This window comes from Brienomyrus brachyistius, chromosome 5, assembly GCF_023856365.1.
Source record: "Brienomyrus brachyistius isolate T26 chromosome 5, BBRACH_0.4, whole genome shotgun sequence".
Taxonomy (NCBI): Eukaryota; Metazoa; Chordata; class Actinopteri; order Osteoglossiformes; family Mormyridae; genus Brienomyrus; species Brienomyrus brachyistius.
In genome coordinates this window covers 31,694,127-31,712,973 of record NC_064537.1, presented here as the reverse complement: position 1 = coordinate 31,712,973, position 18,847 = coordinate 31,694,127, and the positions used below count along the sequence as shown (strand labels likewise).

General features: G+C 41.2%; 2 protein-coding genes across 11 annotated transcripts in view; both read left to right on the top strand.

The window, feature by feature from the left end:
- Window positions 1–3,352: 3,352 nt before the first annotated feature.
- LOC125742192 (ubiquitin carboxyl-terminal hydrolase 37-like) overlaps window positions 3,353–18,847 on the top strand; it is an 18,022-nt gene continuing 2,527 nt past the window's right edge. Inside the window, exons 1-18 of one of the 7 annotated variants that reach the window (XM_049013958.1) lie at window positions 3,353–3,476; window positions 4,951–5,081; window positions 5,179–5,281; window positions 5,377–5,489; window positions 5,603–5,686; window positions 5,799–5,930; window positions 6,064–6,172; window positions 6,377–6,522; window positions 6,708–6,807; window positions 6,989–7,068; window positions 7,268–7,468; window positions 7,641–7,765; window positions 8,060–8,130; window positions 8,259–8,358; window positions 8,601–8,740; window positions 8,940–8,993; window positions 9,067–9,098; window positions 9,143–9,244. In XM_049013958.1, coding sequence (XP_048869915.1) covers window positions 3,414–3,476; window positions 4,951–5,081; window positions 5,179–5,281; window positions 5,377–5,489; window positions 5,603–5,686; window positions 5,799–5,930; window positions 6,064–6,172; window positions 6,377–6,522; window positions 6,708–6,807; window positions 6,989–7,068; window positions 7,268–7,468; window positions 7,641–7,765; window positions 8,060–8,130; window positions 8,259–8,358; window positions 8,601–8,740; window positions 8,940–8,951 — 1,710 coding nt within the window. In that variant the 5' untranslated portion in view covers window positions 3,353–3,413 and the 3' untranslated portion in view covers window positions 8,952–8,993; window positions 9,067–9,098; window positions 9,143–9,244. Of the gene's footprint in view, window positions 3,477–4,950; window positions 5,082–5,178; window positions 5,282–5,376; window positions 5,490–5,602; window positions 5,687–5,798; window positions 5,931–6,063; window positions 6,173–6,376; window positions 6,523–6,707; window positions 6,808–6,988; window positions 7,069–7,267; window positions 7,469–7,640; window positions 7,766–8,059; window positions 8,131–8,246; window positions 8,397–8,600; window positions 8,741–8,939; window positions 8,998–9,066; window positions 9,106–9,138; window positions 9,245–18,847 lie in introns of those variants that run through there. The other 6 variants (XM_049013956.1, XM_049013954.1, XM_049013955.1 and 3 more) reach the window with 6 other exon arrangements.
- Window positions 15,436–18,847, top strand: part of LOC125742194 (ubiquitin carboxyl-terminal hydrolase 37-like) — an 18,261-nt gene continuing 14,849 nt past the window's right edge. For all 4 annotated transcript variants that reach the window (XM_049013963.1, XM_049013964.1, XM_049013961.1 and 1 more), the window contains exons 1-8: window positions 15,436–15,549; window positions 17,225–17,355; window positions 17,453–17,555; window positions 17,651–17,763; window positions 17,877–17,960; window positions 18,073–18,204; window positions 18,338–18,446; window positions 18,651–18,796. In XM_049013963.1, the coding sequence (XP_048869920.1) occupies window positions 15,487–15,549; window positions 17,225–17,355; window positions 17,453–17,555; window positions 17,651–17,763; window positions 17,877–17,960; window positions 18,073–18,204; window positions 18,338–18,446; window positions 18,651–18,796 (881 nt within the window). In that variant the 5' untranslated portion in view covers window positions 15,436–15,486. The remainder of the gene's footprint in view (window positions 15,550–17,224; window positions 17,356–17,452; window positions 17,556–17,650; window positions 17,764–17,876; window positions 17,961–18,072; window positions 18,205–18,337; window positions 18,447–18,650; window positions 18,797–18,847) is intronic.

The window sequence follows — 18,847 nt, the reverse complement described above, 5'->3', positions numbered from 1 at the left end:
TGATGTGCATTCGCCATGCTATGAGAAGAAATTAGCGCAAACGCATATCAAATACTTACGCATTTGTTCTTGTCATCATGTAGATACATGGTTAGGAGCTTCTGTTAATGTTCACATCAAAGGTCCGATGAGAATGGCCAGACTGGTGCAAGCTGACACAAAGGCTGTGGTAACTCAAATAAGTACTCTGTACAACTGTGGTGAGCAGAAAAGCATCTCAGAATGTACAAAACACGAAAGGGAGAATCACAGCATGGATGTGCAGCTGACAAATCTGCAGAATTTGTGTGATGGAGTCCTGTCAGCATGGAGCAGAAGCTAAAAGGAATGATTCCTACATCTTGTGGAATGCAGGCCACGAAGGACAGAGCCTTGTTTTGAGAGCAAAGTGAGGCCCCATTCAGTGTCAGTAGGGGGTGCTATTAGTATAATATAGCATAAAAGGCGTGGCATTCATTAAGTGTATCCAACATAATTATCTCGATATATCGCACATTTTGAAATTCCATTTAGTGGGTACTTATTTCGTAGTAGATACACATGCCGTCCATACAACCACACTGAAAAAAATTATTGTCTCGATTTTTTTATATTTCTACATTTCAATTGTATGACAAATTCCCATCAAATTAAAACAACTTCTATATTAAAATTCACACGACTGAAATTACTCAAGAACTAGTTTAATCAATTCATTAATATAAATCTTAATTTAAAAATGACTAATTTAAAAGTATGTAATCTGTCTTTATACATCTTACAAAATTTAAACATACCATACATATGCAAAGTATTCAATAAATGGATTTCTTTTAAAAATATGCACATAATTCAAATACTCCTACTGTAAATAAGGCATATACCATGTATTTAAACTTCAGCTGCCTTTTCAAATTGTTCCTTACTGGCATACGTAGTGTACTTAATTATTTCTTCAGCCATGCCCTCCAAAATATCCGGCCTTAGTTTCCGAGTTGGATTATGGAGGATCCCACTCAATTTATACTCGGTATCTGCTCTCTCAGGCTACAATTCTGCCACATAAGAAAAACAATAAAAAAAAAAAAATTTAAAAAAATATAAAAAATTTAATCATCTGAGCATAATGCTCTAAGTAGTGATGCTTAGGCAGGAATCGCACAAGGTAATACTTAAAGAAATGTATGCTATAAAATCTGTTCGTTTACTGTTTCTATAGGAATTGAATGTTGTATAGACATTGGTTTCAAACTGACATCCTTTAAACATACAAGTAATGATTTCAAAGTTTCTTAAATGACCACCGACGTGTAAAAAGTACTCACTCATTCAGCAATGCACGACATGCATGTCAGACATGCTAGTGATACAGCCACACATTGCTTTGGGGTGAAGATAGCTTGTGTTTTAACTGAAAGTCTTTCCCATTTTCACTGCACGAGAGGGTATCCACCTGATATCTCTCATGATTTGTTTGAGGGAGTTGTACCATTTGAACAGGCAGTGTGTTTAAATGTCTTGGTTAATAACTAGTATTTTTCTTTTAAACACCTTAACACTGTTATTGAAACATTTCCAAACAAGTTGATAGACAAAACAAACAAGCCACATCCAATGCCTCGCACTTATGCCTCTAAGAGGACAATCGGAGGCAATGCACATGAAAATCGGTGTCTGATAAGATTACTTCCTTTGATGATAAGAGAACTTGTTCCTGCAGCAGAACCAGTTTGTCAAGTGCATTAGATTTTAGAGCATAAGTTTCTTTAAGTCTTCCCTTGTGCGATTCCTGCCTAAGCATCACTACTTAGAGCATTATGCTCAGATGATTACATTTTTTGGAGCCTTAGTTGCACTCTGGACTTTAAGATTTGAGTCTAAACATGTTTTTTTTAAGCAAGTAGTGAAACACACTAGCTGTTTCAAGAACATTGCATTATCTCTTGCTGTCAAACATCAGCAAACGATTGCATATTATATGCACACTTCATCCTCCAAGAAAACTGATGTACAAGTCACAGCTGTGTCTTCAGTGCATGTGCAGATTCTACATCCAGAAGTTCAGACAAGTCTAAAGCAGCACCACCCGAATATTAATGAGGTTTTTGTTGCAAAAAAAGTTATATACAAAGGCATTAATTATGGTGTTGGAATGATAGTTGTACATGGATGTTTTTGTAGTCCCCCGTTTTTCTTATGCGGCAGAATTGTAGCCTGAGAGAGCAGATACCGAGTATAAAGTGAGTGGGATCCTCCATAATCCAACTCGGAAACTAAGGCCGGATATTTTGGAGGGCATGGCTGAAGAAATAATTAAGTACACTACGTATGCCAGTAAGGAACAATTTGAAAAGGCAGCTGAAGTTTAAATACATGGTATATGCCTTATTTACAGTAGGAGTATTTGAATTATGTGCATATTTTTAAAAGAAATCCATTTATTGAATACTTTGCATATGTATGGTATGTTTAAATTTTGTAAGATGTATAAAGACAGATTACATACTTTTAAATTAGTCATTTTTAAATTAAGATTTATATTAATGAATTGATTAAACTAGTTCTTGAGTAATTTCAGTCGTGTGAATTTTAATATAGAAGTTGTTTTAATTTGATGGGAATTTGTCATACAATTGAAATGTAGAAATATAAAAAAATCGAGACAATAATTTTTTTCAGTGTGGTTGTATGGACGGCATGTGTATCTACTACGAAATAAGTACCCACTAAATGGAATTTCAAAATGTGCGATATATCGAGATAATTATGTTGGATACACTTAATGAATGCCACGCCTTTTATGCTATATTATACTAATAGCACCCCCTACTGACACTGAATGGGGCCTCACTTTGCTCTCAAAACAAGGCTCTGTCCTTCGTCGCCTGCATTCCACAAGATGTAGGAATCATTCCTTTTAGCTTCTGCTCCATGCTGACAGGACTCCATCACACAAATTCTGCAGATTTGTCAGCTGCACATCCATGCTGTGATTCTCCCTTTCGTGTTTTGTACATTCTGAGATGCTTTTCTGCTCACCACAGTTGTACAGAGTACTTATTTGAGTTACCACAGCCTTTGTGTCAGCTTGCACCAGTCTGGCCATTCTCATCGGACCTTTGATGTGAACATTAACAGAAGCTCCTAACCATGTATCTACATGATGACAAGAACAAATGCGTAAGTATTTGATATGCGTTTGCGCTAATTTCTTCTCATAGCATGGCGAATGCACATCAGATACCTGCGCATTTGTTCTTGTATAGCAATGGATTGCGGCGCGTGGAGGTGGACGCCGCCTGGCAGACAGGCGCATCCCTGGTTATGATACGAATCTCTGTAGCGACCAATCAGAGAGCGCGATTCGGCGGCGGTTCCTTTTAACTGCGTGTGACTTGTAATTTAGTTACTCTTGAAACCATTTCTCGATCTGTATGAGCGCTCATCGAATTCTAAGTATGTCTTGTGGATATCTTTGCTGGTGGCCCAGAAAAAAGGTATGTCTTTTTTACAGGTTCAATTTAATAACCTTTAATTTTTACTAGTAACGGTGGGATAAATCTTGGCTAATTTCCAAAGGCGTACATCAATGTTTAAAGCACAACAGCTTTATAATGTAATAGAACCAGAATAAATCAGCATCGGCAAATTAGCCTACGTGTATATATTATGGATTGATTGCATTTTTATTAGTAACACAGATGGATTCATTCCAGATCCAGTGGTAAGTGAATTTTTATTCTGGTTCCATTACCTGACTTAGCTTTGGGGGACGCCAATTCCTACGGTCAGTCTTTTAGTATATCGCTCATAAGCCTACATGTTTCCTGCTTTATGAAACTGGGTTTTATAATAAATTTTATTTTAAAATCAGTGACATTCCTATATATGTTTGCCCTGCCGTGGGTTGTAGCCCCATCCTGGGTCCTTCTGGGTTGCCAGCTTTGGTCAGATGGCTGGATGCGTGAGAGTCGGCAACCATGCTTCGCAGATAGCATCATGTTATTGTTTCAGCGTTGAATTATAGTTAGATGCGTTGAATTATGATCCGTGTTAAATTACTGAATTGGTTTTTGGTCAGGTTTTCAATATTGAAAAATCGATGGTGGGTAAACCTTGTTTTAATGTTGATATAAAGTGAAAGATTGAAGATCAACGTTGTTTCAATCTTTTTGTCTGACATGGAATCAGTGTCATTTCAACAAATGTGTGCTATGTGGGTTGCGCCCCTAGGGATGGGCTCCTGATCCCCGCGACCGTGCAATAGGGCAAGCAGTTATAGAGAATGGATGGGTGGGTGAACCTTTACGTAGCAAATACGTTGTTTTAACTCTTGCTGAGAGAAAAATATGAAATGATATATCGGGGGAGGGCTGTCGGCCAGGTTTGGGTGATATTACGGTAATACCGTATTACCGCGACTTGTTCCTTCCAAGATAAGGTTTGATCTCATGCAACTGTTTACTGATCTTTAGTTGGTATTTGTTGTCGTATTTGTTCTGCCTAGACGTGTAAACCAGCTCGAAATGTGTTTCATGGGTAAATGCCTGCGCATTTGTTCTTGTATAGCAATGGATTGCGGCGCGTGGAGGTGAATGCCGACTGGCAGTTAGGCGCATCCCTGGTTATGATACGAATCTCTGTAGCGACCAATCAGAGAGCGCGATTCCGCGACTGTTCCTCTTAACTGCGTGTCCTTCTGAAACCATTTCTCGATCTGTATGAGCGCACATCGAGTATTAAGTATGTCTTGCTTATTTTTTTGCTGGTGGCCCAGAAAAAAGGTATGTATTTTTTACGGGTTTAATTTCATAACCGTTACCTTTTACTGGTAGCGGTGGGATAAATCTGGGCTAATTTCCAAAGGCGCACATTCACGTTTAAAAAACAATGGCATCTCCATCTTTGGAATTGCGGACATATGGGCTAAGTGACTCATTTCCGTACACTGATTAATCTTCTGTAAAACAGCAACACGACATCGGTGCTGCTGAAGAGGCAGAAGTCAACAGGGTTACGACAACTAGACCCCAGAAGAGAAGACTGAAGTTCCAGCGCAAGTTTCCATGGCTGAAGCTTGCCAAGTCGAGAGCAAAGGAGAGGTACAGTAGTTCCCCAGTTTTTCCTTAGAGCTCTAACTTTATCAGTCACTCTTTCATACCTGAACTCTGCTCACGATGGCAGTTCTGTCTGTTTTAGCTCCGACGAGGACACACGGTCGTCAGGTGACTGCAAGGACTCTGGGTCAAGCAACGCATTCGCAAGCACCCAGAGCCGCAACCTCACGATCGTCGACTCGGAGGTACACGGATCAGAGATATTTCCAGTGTGATTTTAGAGTACAGCAGTATCCTCGTTTCCCAGTCTAAAACCGAACGTGTTCTTGTTTCCTCCAAGTCATTGACATCGGACGCCTCCTCTACTGGGAGTAGTGTAGAGGAGCACCCGTCCCCTCCGGAGGTGACACGGGACATCCCCCCCAATGAGGGACCTGGAATGTGGCCGAGAAGGTAAGCAGTATATGTATGATCACAGTGGCAAATCTGTAATTAACTCTGTTTCGATGTTTGATGTCCTTCTGTCATTTCATTCCCTTTCTCTCCTGCACCGTCTCCTGTCTAAGGTTCCCCATATGGCCGGCCCCATTCTTCATGGGGGATAGGGGTGATGCGGCGGAGGGACAGAAGCCGCGGCTGGTCTGCCTTGGGTGAGTGTTAAGCTCCTGTGAACCTTCCGGAGCAGGATTCCCCAGCTGTTCCAACCAGCCCCAAAATCCTGGGTGGGCGGGGTTTTGAGGCACATGTTTCTCTGTCTTCCAGGCTACCAAACCTTGGGCAGACCTGCTACATGAACGCCACCCTGCAGTGTCTGTTCCACCTGCCGTCCTTCTGCGAGGACATCAGTCGGCAGGAGGAATACTGGCGGCTGGTCCCGTCTGCTGACCTGTTGAGGCACGTAGTAGGAGTATCCACCTTGTACAAACTCACAAAGATGTCTGTACTTGTGTTAATGACATAATCAACAAATCACAATTATCTGACTGACCGTGGAGATACCAACTGCCATTCTCATCCTAATTTCCAGATGTTTCACCGATCTGGCTTCCACCCATGGATCAAGTGGAAAGCAGAAGACTCTGCTGAAACATCTGCTCCCCAAGGTGTCATGCCATTTCGATGAAGACGAGCAGAATGTAAGTGAATTCTTAGACATTTGAATACAGAATCACTAAGCTATTCTGAAGTTAAGATTTCCTTTGGGATAGGGTGGTTGCTAAGGAGTTTGTGATGTGAAAGAAAGATATTGCGTCACGCAATATAGTGGGAAATATTAAGCAACACCAGTTTTTTTACAAACAGTGTCAGATTGCAAGTATCTTTCATCTGCTGTCATCTAGGACGCCCATGAGTTTTTCAGCTGCCTGATGTCCAGGATCAGCGAGCTGGGAAACTTGATCCAGGCCCGGATGAGGACGACCACGTACACCTGTCCGGTGGGAGGAAACATGGGATTTCAGATGCTGTGCCAGAGGACTTGTGCCAGGTACACCCTGCAGGTTTTATTGGTTTAAATACCTGCTGAATGACTTGCATAATGCTGCCACAAAGACATAAAGCAATAAAACACCTGCGTTAGGGATCCAGTTGTTATTGAAGGTCCAGTTGTTAAAAGATTTACAAAAGCCTCAGTTTCTTTGTATCTCTTTCCTCCTTCTTGGTTTCTGGCAGCTGTGGAGGACAGTCAACCAGGACGGAGGACTTCAACCATCTGTCCTTGGACGTCATCCCCCTCGTCCCGGTGAAAGACCTCTTGGAGAACTATTTCAAGGTGTCTGTGGTTCTGCATGCACAGCATCACACAAGACTAGCTGTTTTCCACAGAAACACACACTTGTACAACCACTGACGGCTCTTTTCTAGCTGGTACAGACACGTAGCAGTGTTGCGTTGTAATGGTCCTGTTACAGTAAAAGGCCAACCTTGCTGAGTACTGTTGTGTACTGATACAGGACACAGAGGTGGAGCTGACTTGTGCCACCTGCAGTGGGAGCGAGGCTGTCCTGTCATGGACATTCCTCACACTGCCTCGGTGAGTTGATTATTTTCCCAATGAATATGAACAACACACATATACAAACATATTGCTCAGCAATGTGTAGAGTGTGACTAATGGATGTTTTTGGATTGACATGTATTTTATGTAGTTAATTTGCTTACAATCAATGAGATGTGTGTGTTGGGTACTGTTCCTCTCCCCTTTGTCATTGACTCTCCCTCTGCATCTGCAGTGTCCTGGTCCTGCACTTGAAGAGGTTCAGCTATACCCCACAGTATCAGCTGAAGAAAGTGCAGGACCCAGTTCTCCTCTGTAGGGAGATCACCCTGCTCCCCCACTTCAGGGAGATCTCCCCGGTCACAGAGAGGCCCCAGTCAGCAGGCCCTGAGGAGCCTCATCTGAAGGATGCCGAAACCACACAAGAGGCACACGCGTAAGTTATCTGCATAGAGATGTACAGTAAATGCCAAAATTAGAGCAGACTCATAATCATACACATTCTGAATTCTTTAAATTACTGGGAAGTGCTGTAAATATGCAAACCATCCTTATAAACACACATGCACGCGTATGGACAATAGTCTGATTGTATGGATCCTGTGCAGGTCAGTGGAAGATCTTCCAGGGGATGTCCCTAGGATGCCAGGCAGCGGCGATGCAGGACTTGTGGAGGAGGAGAGCCATACTTCGTGCCGCAATTTACCTACAGTGGACTCACCGCCCCCTGCAGGTACGTAGATACCAAAACCTGCATGGGCTCAAGCACGTAATGGGCTACAGTTTCTCAAAGGAATACTGTCAGAGCAGTCTGTGTGCACTGGTTCACACCTTCACAGGACAGTGCCGTTATACATCATTATAATACACTGTGCTATGCAGCAAAGTATGTAGAGAGATTTATTAGAGTTAAACAATCTCACGGTGGTAGCGGCGGTGAAGCCAGTAAGAGTAGATGAACGCCCCACAGCACCTGCTGTCATCTCATTTGTGTTTTTGTCCCGTGATTCCTGTGACGCTTAAACAGATGAACCTGAGACAGGCACAGAGCAGCATACGCCTGCACTCCTGAGAGTAGGGACAGTTGGAGGAAGTCAAGTGAGTGAGAGGGAAAGAGAGCGACATTAGTGTTGCTAAGGCTTAGTAAGAGAAGAGAGTAAGAGAGATTAGAGATGCGCTAAGGTACCTTAGAGGTAGATAAAGTTCAGGGTGAGTTTCCCCTTCAGGGAGAGCCAGCGGTCTCCGAGACGCCGAGAGCACAGCCAGCCAGACACCGATATCAGCTCGCTGGTGTTCTCAGCCACCTGGGCTCCAGCGCCACCTCTGGTAGGATACATATATGCGCAGACAGGGACCTCAGACAGGTTCTGTCCCACGACGAGACGTCACTCGCGAGTACTATGACATTCCGCCCTGCTCTTACTTATGTTATACTCAGGCAGGGAGAATTCTTACGCTTGAGTAGCTGCTCAAATGTGATTCAAGCGAAGATGCTAAATAGTCATGTGACCTAGAAGAGATTTTTTAGAACGTATATTCAGAGGATGTCCTTCCTGCGTTCCTTGTAGGTCACTATATCAGCGACAACTTCAGTCGTTCAGAGAAGGGCTGGCTGTCCTTCAGTGACCTGACGGTGAAAAGGCTGGATGAGGGACATGTCCTGAGGAAGAGGCAGAGCAGCGCATACATGCTGTTTTACACCCAGCAGGTAGAGAATCACTGAAATTACACTCTGCTGTATTACATTCAGCAGCTAAATTCAGACACAATGGATACATTCCCCCCCCCAGAACACAGCTACCCACCTCATTGTAGCATGTCATACTGCCAGAAATATAAAACTAATAAAATGGTATGAATTATACTACGTGATGCACATGTAATGTCAAAAATTTGATACTTTGTAGGAACCTACATAGTCCACTGATGACTCCGTATTGAGGACTATTTCTTAAAAGCAGGTAAGTTAAACTGCGTCTTTTGGTGTTGAGTAAAAATAGGAGAGAAATGGTACCGATGAGTGTGAAATTACAGGTACAGAAGGACACCGAGGAGACACCGAGGAGACACCGAAGAGACACCGAAGAGACACCGAGGAGACACCGAGGAGGCTCCGAGACACACATGTGCTGCGGATGAAGCTGGACCGGATGTCAGCATCGACTGGGAGTTAACATAGGGCATAAATAAAGGAACTTACATTAGATAGATAGATAGATTTATGTATTGATTGATTTATGTATTGATTGTGTGGTAGAAAAATGTAGAATATAACATTTAGAATAAAAGTCGGACCTCTCAGTTTGATGAGGTAAAGGAAAATCTCTTTTATTCCAGCATTCCAGCAAGGCACTCTCATCACACTCTGGCACTTGGTACCAAGTCACCTGGAGCTCTCAGAGCAACCAGTTGATAAACCATAACTCCTAATTCCCAATAAGGACTTCTAAGTCCTGATTGGTCACGAAACACCAACAAACCGAGCTCAAACGTATAACAAACACAATTCTCCTGCTCTATTGGTTTACCTTGGTGGCAAGGTAAAATCCACCCATCTAGCTCAGTTTACCAGAACATGTCTCGACTGCTAGGCTCCTACTTGAGATATGAATATAGATATTGATTACATGACATTGAATCACTGTAAATACTTGGTTGTCCTTTGATTAATGATTAACGTATTGACATTGTCATTGAATCACTGCAAATACATGGTTAACATATGATTAATATGATTAACATAATTACTTATACATTTGCACTACCGCATAGCTTGCTACATATTGTCTGCCACAACTTTTTTATAAAGCTATAACTCGCTGTGCACCAGTTGGGGCAGCTTCAAATCTCTTCCTGCAAGTGGTTTCTCCCCCCCCGTTGTTCCGCTGTCTGCCTCTCCAAGGCCCGAGCTTTCCTCAGGGTCTGCGGAACTTACTGCAGGCAGCTATCTCGAAGCGAGGTCACACAGTATTCAAAACAATCTCTTCTTGCCTAAGGCCTAAAGACACACAGTCCCAATATGCCAACCTCCCTGGCCTACCGATGTCCAATTTTAATTCCACAATTGATTTATGTATTGATTGATTTATGTATAGATTTATGGATACATTAATATGTAATAACAAAGGCATAGAGATTATGTAGAAAGGTAAATACATAGATACTGTATGTAAATTGATAGATAGAAATAATGGGATAGTGATCAGGTAGAAATATAGGCTTAGCAATTAGGTAGATAAATAAGTACATAGATTTGTACGTTGATAGACAAAGGTATAGAGATTAGATTGATGTTTAGATTGATAGATAAAAATATAGGGATAGTGATTAGATATATACATTGATAGAGGTAATGACATGGATTAGATAGACAAAAAATAATGAATGTTATTAGACTGCCATAAATACATAGATTGATAAATAGAAATAAAGGGATAGTGATTAGATAGATATGTAGGTTGATAGAAATAAAGGCATAGAGATTAGACTGATAGAAATAATGACAGATTAGATGGATTAAAATAAAGGTGAATGTGATTAGACAAATAAAGGCATAAAGATTAGATAGACATAAATAAAATTGATAAATAGAAATAAAGGGATAGTCAGGTGGAAATAAAGGGATAATTATTAGGTAGATATATACGTAGATTGATAGATATGTAGGTTGATGGAAATAAAGGCATGGAGATTAGACAAAAATAAGGGAATGTGATTGGATTGCCATAACTACATAGATTGATAAATAGAAATAAAAGGATAATAATTAGGTAGAAATAAAGACAGATTAGGTAGATTGGTGAAAGATAAATACATGCATAGGTTGATAAAAATAAAGGGATAGTGATTAAGTAGATTGATTGAAATAAAGTGATGTTGATTAGGTAAAAATAAATAAAGGATTAGAGATTAAAGAAGTCTGTGTTTTCTTATTAAAGCTGTTTATTCACAATTCAGATAACGTGAAACTAACATTTCATTACTTGAGTAAGTATATAAATGGATTGTGGATGTGCAGTGTTTAGTCACTGATAACAGCTATGAACAAATGACCAGGTTAGTGGCCAATAATGTACTCTCAAATAGAGCATAATCATTATTGGTAAAATCGCATGACATACTTTGTTTACAGCAGCCTCATGAAAGCCTCAATTTTCATGGTCCTCCTTGATAATTTGTTCTTGCAGCTTCTGGTTTTATCTCAGACCTTTATGTGTTACCAAATGTAATATCTGTCAGTGTATGTTACTCGCTGTAAAGGTTGCGGTCACCATTAGTTAGAGGAACACTCTAATTAAGCCAAAGCTATTGTTGATATTATAATTAAGCACACAGCCACGCAATCTCCTGCAAGTGCAACACGTATTAGCAGAATGGGTGGTTGTACAGAACCACTTAGCACTGTCATAGGAAAATATCTTTACAAATTTTTCTTTTGTTGTCAGAATTTTCTTCCAATAAATTTATGTTAAGGAAAGGTCCAGTCCTCGTGTGTCCCACGCCCCCTCATCATCCACGTGTGCTTCCCCAATTGTGCCTAGCTGTTCCCTGTTATTTCGCCCTGTCTTACGTATATCAGACCACGTCTTCCTGTGTTGGTTGTCCGTCATTGATGTTAGTCGATGTATCGTCGTGATGTTTGCCCTGTCTACCCCGATCTTAACCCGAATAAACCCCGGCTATTCTGTATTCCGCCTGCCTACCTCGTCCTTCGCCGCTTCTCTGAGCGGTTTTTAAAAGTTATGATTTAATACTGCTTGCGATAATCTAATAAACTAATCAAGTTACATTTCCCATACAATGAATGACTTAATTAAATCCTACACGTGATCGATTGCTTCATGTCATTAAGTTAATTTTTGTTCAGGTTTACAGGTCAATGTGGAAGTGCAAGCTGTGTTTGATGGTGGTATCGAAGAGATACGAGTCGCTAAAACACTATAGACTGAAACACGGGCATCTTGGCCATAGTAGGTATACCTGCATCTATAAGGACTGGCCCTGCACTTTTAAATTATGGAAGACTTTCTTAAATCATATTTACAGAGGACATTCCTCTCAAGCGGATTCTACAGCAGTACAGTTGGCAAAATTTTCTTGTCAGACATGCACAAGTAATAATTTATCATCTGAGCGAGTACTTTTTACACGTCGGTGGTCATTTAAGAAACTTTGAAACCATTACTTGTATGTTTAAAGTTTGAAACCAATATTTATGCAACATTCAATTCCCATAAAAACAGGAAACAAACCTCACACTATCAGATTTTAAAGAGGGTGTTGTGGATGTTACAGGTCCTCAGCAGTCAGAGGTCAATATTGATAAGTGAGGTAAAGTCGCCCTTTTTAAATGAGGTAGATAAAGTGAGTGAAACATGGCACAAGTGATACTGATCTTTCAAATGAAACTGAGCAAAGAATAGCATCTCTTTTGTGCAAATTAGAAAATGTGTGTCGTTTCTTCTTCAGCAGTTGATGAGATACTCTGAGATTCATTTCATCTTAAGTTCAGTGTCAACTCCACTGACCTGTGATAGTGTGTCTATGATTTTCCAGCATCAGTCTTGATATTGATTACTCTGTCATTAAGGAAATTGCTTCTGCAGTTAGCACTGACCACCGAGTTTGCGAAGCTCTTCGAAAAGGGGAACCTGTTTCTACAGCTTATAAACGGTGGCGCTGTTACAAAAAGCATTTGAAGGTTGTTGAACCAGTAGAATTTGTTTTAAATGTGGAACTAAATCATACTTTTCAGTATGTCCCTTTATTGCCATTTCTGCAGCAGTTGATTAGTGGAGAAGTGTTAGACAACATCTTAGCTTACCAGAAGAAGAAACATTCAGAATGTGGAGAGGAGTCATACACATCTATACAGGACGGCAGCTTCTTCAAAGAGAATGCTTTTCTTAATGGAGAGAAGTGGAAAATTTCTTTGTCTTTATATATTGACAAGCTTGAAATTTGTAACCAGCTGGGTACATCAAAAAAAAAGGACAAACTCTGTGGAGTGTACTGGATTTTAAGTAACTTACCACCAGGTTCACATTGTCATCAGGTTCAGCCTTGTCATCTATATATTTAGCTATTTTATGCAAAAGTTCTAACATTAAGTCATATGGCCTTTTGTTTTGGAGCAACAGGGTATTTATGTCAAGGAGGTGGGAGAATTTATTAAACGCACTGTCCAGTGTGTCATAGCTGATAACTTGGGGGCACATGGATTGGCTGGGTTTCTTGAAAGTTTGCAAGTTTGAAAGTCTTTCTTGAAAGACAGAATACTTCTGTCGCTTTTGTACAGCTGAGAGGTCAGAAATTCTGAAATTCACTTTCTGGAGTATTTGAAATGCGAGGTTCAGCAATGCACGACATGCATGTCAGACATGCTAGTGATACAGCCACACATTGCTTTGGGGTGAAGATAGCTTGCGTTTTAACTGAAAGTCTTTCCCATTTTCACTGCACGAGATGGTATCCACCTGATATCACTCATGATTTGTTTGAGGGAGTTGTACCATTTGAACAGGCAGTGTGTTTAAATGTCTTGGTTAATAACTAGTATTTTTCTTTTAAACGCCTTAACACTGTTATTGAAACATTTCCATACAAGTTGATAGACAAAACAAACAAGCCACATCCAATGCCTCGCACTTATGCCTCTAAGAGGACAATCGGAGGCAATGCACATGAAAATCGGTGTTTGATAAGATTACTTCCTTTGATGATAAGAGAACTTGTTCCTGCAGCAGAACCAGTTTGGCAAGTGCATTAGATTTTAGAGCATAAGTTTCTTTAAGTCTTCCCTTGTGCGATTCCTGCCTAAGCATCACTACTTAGAGCATTATGCTCAGATGATTACATTTTTTGGAGCCTTAGTTGCACTCTGGACTTTAAGATTTGAGTCTAAACATGTTTTTTTTAAGCAAGTAGTGAAACACACTAGCTGTTTCAAGAACATTGCATTATCTCTTGCTGTCAAACATCAGCAAACGATTGCATATTACATGCACACTTCATCCTCCAAGAAAACTGATGTACAAGTCACAGCTGTGTCTTCAGTGCATGTGCAGATTCTACATCCAGAAGTTCAGACAAGTCTAAAGCAGCACCACCCGAATATTAATGAGGTTTTTGTTGCAAAAAAAGTGATATACAAAGGCATTAATTATGGTGTTGGAATGATAGTTGTACATGGATGTTTTTGTAGTCCCCCGTTTTTCTTATGCGGCAGAATTGTAGCCTGAGAGAGCAGATACCGAGTATAAAGTGAGTGGGATCCTCCATAATCCAACTCGGAAACTAAGGCCGGATATTTTGGAGGGCATGGCTGAAGAAATAATTAAGTACACTACGTATGCCAGTAAGGAACAATTTGAAAAGGCAGCTGAAGTTTAAATACATGGTATATGCATTATTTACAGTAGGAGTATTTGAATTATGTGCAAAGTTTTAAAAGAAATCCATTTATTGAATACTTTGCATATGTATGGTATGTTTAAATTTTGTAAGATGTATAAAGACAGATTCCATATTTTTAAATTAGTCATTTTTAAATTAAGATTTATATTAATGAATTGATTAAACTAGTTCTTGAGTAATTTCAGTTGTGTGAATTTTAATATAGAAGTTGTTTTAATTTGATGGGAATTTGTCATACAATTGAAATGTAGAAATATAAAAAAATCGAGACAATTATTTTTTTCAGTGTGGTTGTATGGACGGCATGTGTATCTACTACGAAATAAGTACCCACTAAGTGGAATTTCAAAATGTGCGATATATCGAGATAATTATGTTGGATACACTTAATGAATGCCACACCTTTTATGCTATATTATACTAATAGCACCCCCTACTGACACTGAGTGGGGCCTCACTTTGCTCTCAAAACAAGGCTCTGTCCTTCGTGGCCTGCATTCCACAAGATGTAGGAATCATTCCTTTTAGCTTCTGCTCCATGCTGACAGGACTCCATCACACAAATTCTGCAGATTTGTCAGCTGCACATCCATGCTGTGATTCTCCCATTCGTACTTTGTACATTCTGAGATGCTTTTCTGCTCACCACAGTTGTACAGAGTACTTATTTGAGTTACCACAGCCTTTCTGTCAGCTTGCACCAGTCTGGCCATTCTCATCGGACCTTTGATGTGAACATTAACAGAAGCTCCTAACCATGTATCTACATGATGACAAGAACAAATGCGTAAGTATTTGATATGCGTTTGCGCTAATTTCTTCTCATAGCATGGCGAATGCACATCAGATACCTTTTCTGTTCTTGTATAGCAATGGATTGCGGCGCGTGGAGGTGAACGCCGCCTGGCAGACAGGCGCATCCCTGGTTATGATACGAATCTCTGTAGCGACCAATCAGAGAGCGCGATTCGGCGGCGGTTCCTTTTAACTGCGTGTGACTTGTAATTTAGTTACTCTTGAAACCATTTCTCGATCTGTATGAGCGCTCATCGAATTCTAAGTATGTCTTGTGGATATCTTTGCTGGTGGCCCAGAAAAAAGGTATGTCTTTTTTACAAGTTTAATTTAATAACCTTTAATTTTTACTAGTAACGGTGGGATAAATCTTGGCTAATTTCCAAAGGCGTACATCAATGTTTAAAGCACAACAGCTTTATAATGTAATAGAACCAGAATAAATCAGCATCGGCAAATTAGCCTACGTGTATATATTATGGATTGATTGCATTTTTATTAGTAACACGGATGGATTCATTCCAGATCCAGTGGTAAGTGAATTTTTATTCTGGTTCCATTACCTGACTTAGCTTTGGGGGACGCCAATTCCTACGGTCAGTCTTTTAGTATATCGCTCATAAGCCTACATGTTTCCTGCTTTATGAAACTGGGTTTTATAATAAATTTTATTTTAAAATCAGTGACATTCCTATATATGTTTGCCCTGCCGTGGGTTGTAGCCCCATCCTGGGTCCTTCTGGGTTGCCAGCTTTGGTCAGATGGCTGGATGCGTGAGAGTCGGCAACCATGCTTCGCAGATAGCATCATGTTATTGTTTCAGCGTTGAATTATAGTTAGATGCGTTGAATTATGATCCGTGTTAAATTACTGAATTGGTTTTTGGTCAGATTTTAAATATTGAAAAATCGATGGTGGGTAAACCTTGATTTAATGTTGATATAAAGTGAAAGATTGAAGATCAACGTTGTTTCAATCTTTTTGTCTGACATGGAATCAGTGTCATTTCAACAAATGTGTGCTATCTGGGTTGCGCCCCTAGGGATGGGCTCCTGATCCCCGCGACCGTGCAATAGGGCAAGCAGTTATAGAGAATGGATGGGTGGGTGAACCTTTACGTAGCAAATACGTTGTTTTAACTCTTGCTGAGAGAAAAATATTAAATGATATATCGGGGGAGGGCTGTCGGTCAGGTTTGGGTGATATTACGGTAATACCGTATTACCGCGACTTGTTCCTTCCAAGATAAGGTTTGATCTCATGCAACTGTTTACTGATCTTTAGTTGGTATTTGTTGTCGTATTTGTTCTGCCTAGACGTGTAAACCAGCTCGAAATGTGTTTCATGGGTAAATGCCTGCGCATTTGTTCTTGTATAGCAATGGATTGCGGCGCGTGGAGGTGAATGCCGACTGGCAGTTAGGCGCATCCCTGGTTATGATACGAATCTCTGTAGCGACCAATCAGAGAGCGCGATTCCGCGACGGTTCCTCTTAACTGCGTGTCCTTCTGAAACCATTTCTCGATCTGTATGAGCGCACATCGAGTACTAAGTATGTCTTGCTTATTTTTTTGCTGGTGGCCCAGAAAAAAGGTATGTCTTTTTTACGGGTTTAATTTCATAACCGTTACCTTTTACTGGTAGCGGTGGGATAAATCTGGGCTAATTTCCAAAGGCGCACATTCACGTTTAAAAAACAATGGCATCTCCATCTTTGGAATTGCGGACATAGGGGCTAAGTGTAGTCCGAGAAAATGACCAAAATGACCTTAATCTTCAGCCTTAAGTTATATAATAAATTCTCTGTTATTCAAGCTTGCAGTTCATTATTAGCACATTCTGCCTTTTTTTGGGCCTGAGTAGCACAGCTTTGCTAAGCCAAGCCTAAAGACGGTGACAATTGGGACAGCATATACTCTTTATCACAGTCTCTGTATACAGTGACTCATTTCCGTACACTGATTAATCTTCTGTAAAACAGCAACACGACATCGGTGCTGCTGAAGGGGCAGAAGTCAACAGGGTTACGACAACTAGACCCCAGAAGAGAAGGCTGAAGTTCCAGCGCAAGTTTCCATGGTTGAAGCTTGCCAAGTCGAGAGCAAAGGAGAGGTACAGTAGTTCCCCAGTTTTTCCTTAGAGCTCTAACTTTATCAGTCACTCTTTCATACCTGAACTCTGCTCACGATGGCAGTTCTGTCTGTTTTAGCTCCGACGAGGACACACGGTCGTCAGGTGACTGCAAGGACTCTGGGTCAAGCAACGCATTCGCAAGCACCCAGAGCCGCAACCTCACGATCGTCGACTCGGAGGTACACGGATCAGAGATATTTCCAGTGTGATTTTAGAGTACAGCAGTATCCTCGTTTCCCAGTCTAAAACCGAACGTGTTCTTGTTTCCTCCAAGTCATTGACATCGGACGCCTCCTCTACTGGGAGTAGTGTAGAGGAGCACCCGTCCCCTCCGGAGGTGACACGGGACATCCCCCCCAATGAGGGACCTGGAATGTGGCCGAGAAGGTAAGCAGTATATGTATGATCACAGTGGCAAATCTGTAATTAACTCTGTTTCGATGTTTGATGTCCTTCTGTCATTTCATTCCCTTTCTCTCCGGCACCGTCTCCTGTCTAAGGTTCCCCATATGGCCGGCCCCATTCTTCATGGGGGATAGGGGTGATGCGGCGGAGGGACAGAAGCCGCGGCTGGTCTGCCTTGGGTGAGTGTTAAGCTCCTGTGAACCTTCCGGAGCAGGATTCCCCAGCTGTTCCAACCAGCCCCAAAATCCTGGGTGGGCGGGGTTTTGAGGCACATGTTTCTCTGTCTTCCAGGCTACCAAACCTTGGGCAGACCTGCTACATGAACGCCACCCTGCAGTGTCTGTTCCACCTGCCGTCCTTCTGCGAGGACATCAGTCGGCAGGAGGAATACTGGCGGCTGGTCCCGTCTGCTGACCTGTTGAGGCACGTAGTAGGAGTATCCACCTTGTACAAACTCACAAAGATGTCTGTACTTGTGTTAATGACATAATCAACAAATCACAATTATCTGACTGACCGTGGAGATACCAACTGCCATTCTCATCCTAATTTCCAGATGTTTCACCGATCTGGCTTCCACCCATGGATCAAGTGGAAAGCAGAAGACTCTGCTGAAACATCTGCTCCCCAAGGTGTCATGCCATTTCGATGAAGACGAGCAGAATGTAAGTGAATTCTTAGACATTTGAATACAGAATCACTAAGCTATTCTGAAGTTAAGATTTCCTTTGGGATAGGGTGGTTGCTAAGGAGTTTGTGATGTGAAAGAAAGATATTGCGTCACGCAATATAGTGGGAAATATTAAGCAACACCAGTTTTTTTACAAACAGTGTCAGATTGCAAGTATCTTTTATCTGCTGTCATCTAGGACGCCCATGAGTTTTTCAGCTGCCTGATGTCCAGGATCAGCGAGCTGGGAAACTTGATCCAGGCCCGGTTGAGGACGACCACGTACACCTGTCCGGTTGGAGGAAACATGGGCTTTCAGATGCTGTGCCAGAGGACTTGTGCCAGGTACACCCTGCAGGTTTTATTGGTTTAAATACCTGCTGAATGACTTGCATA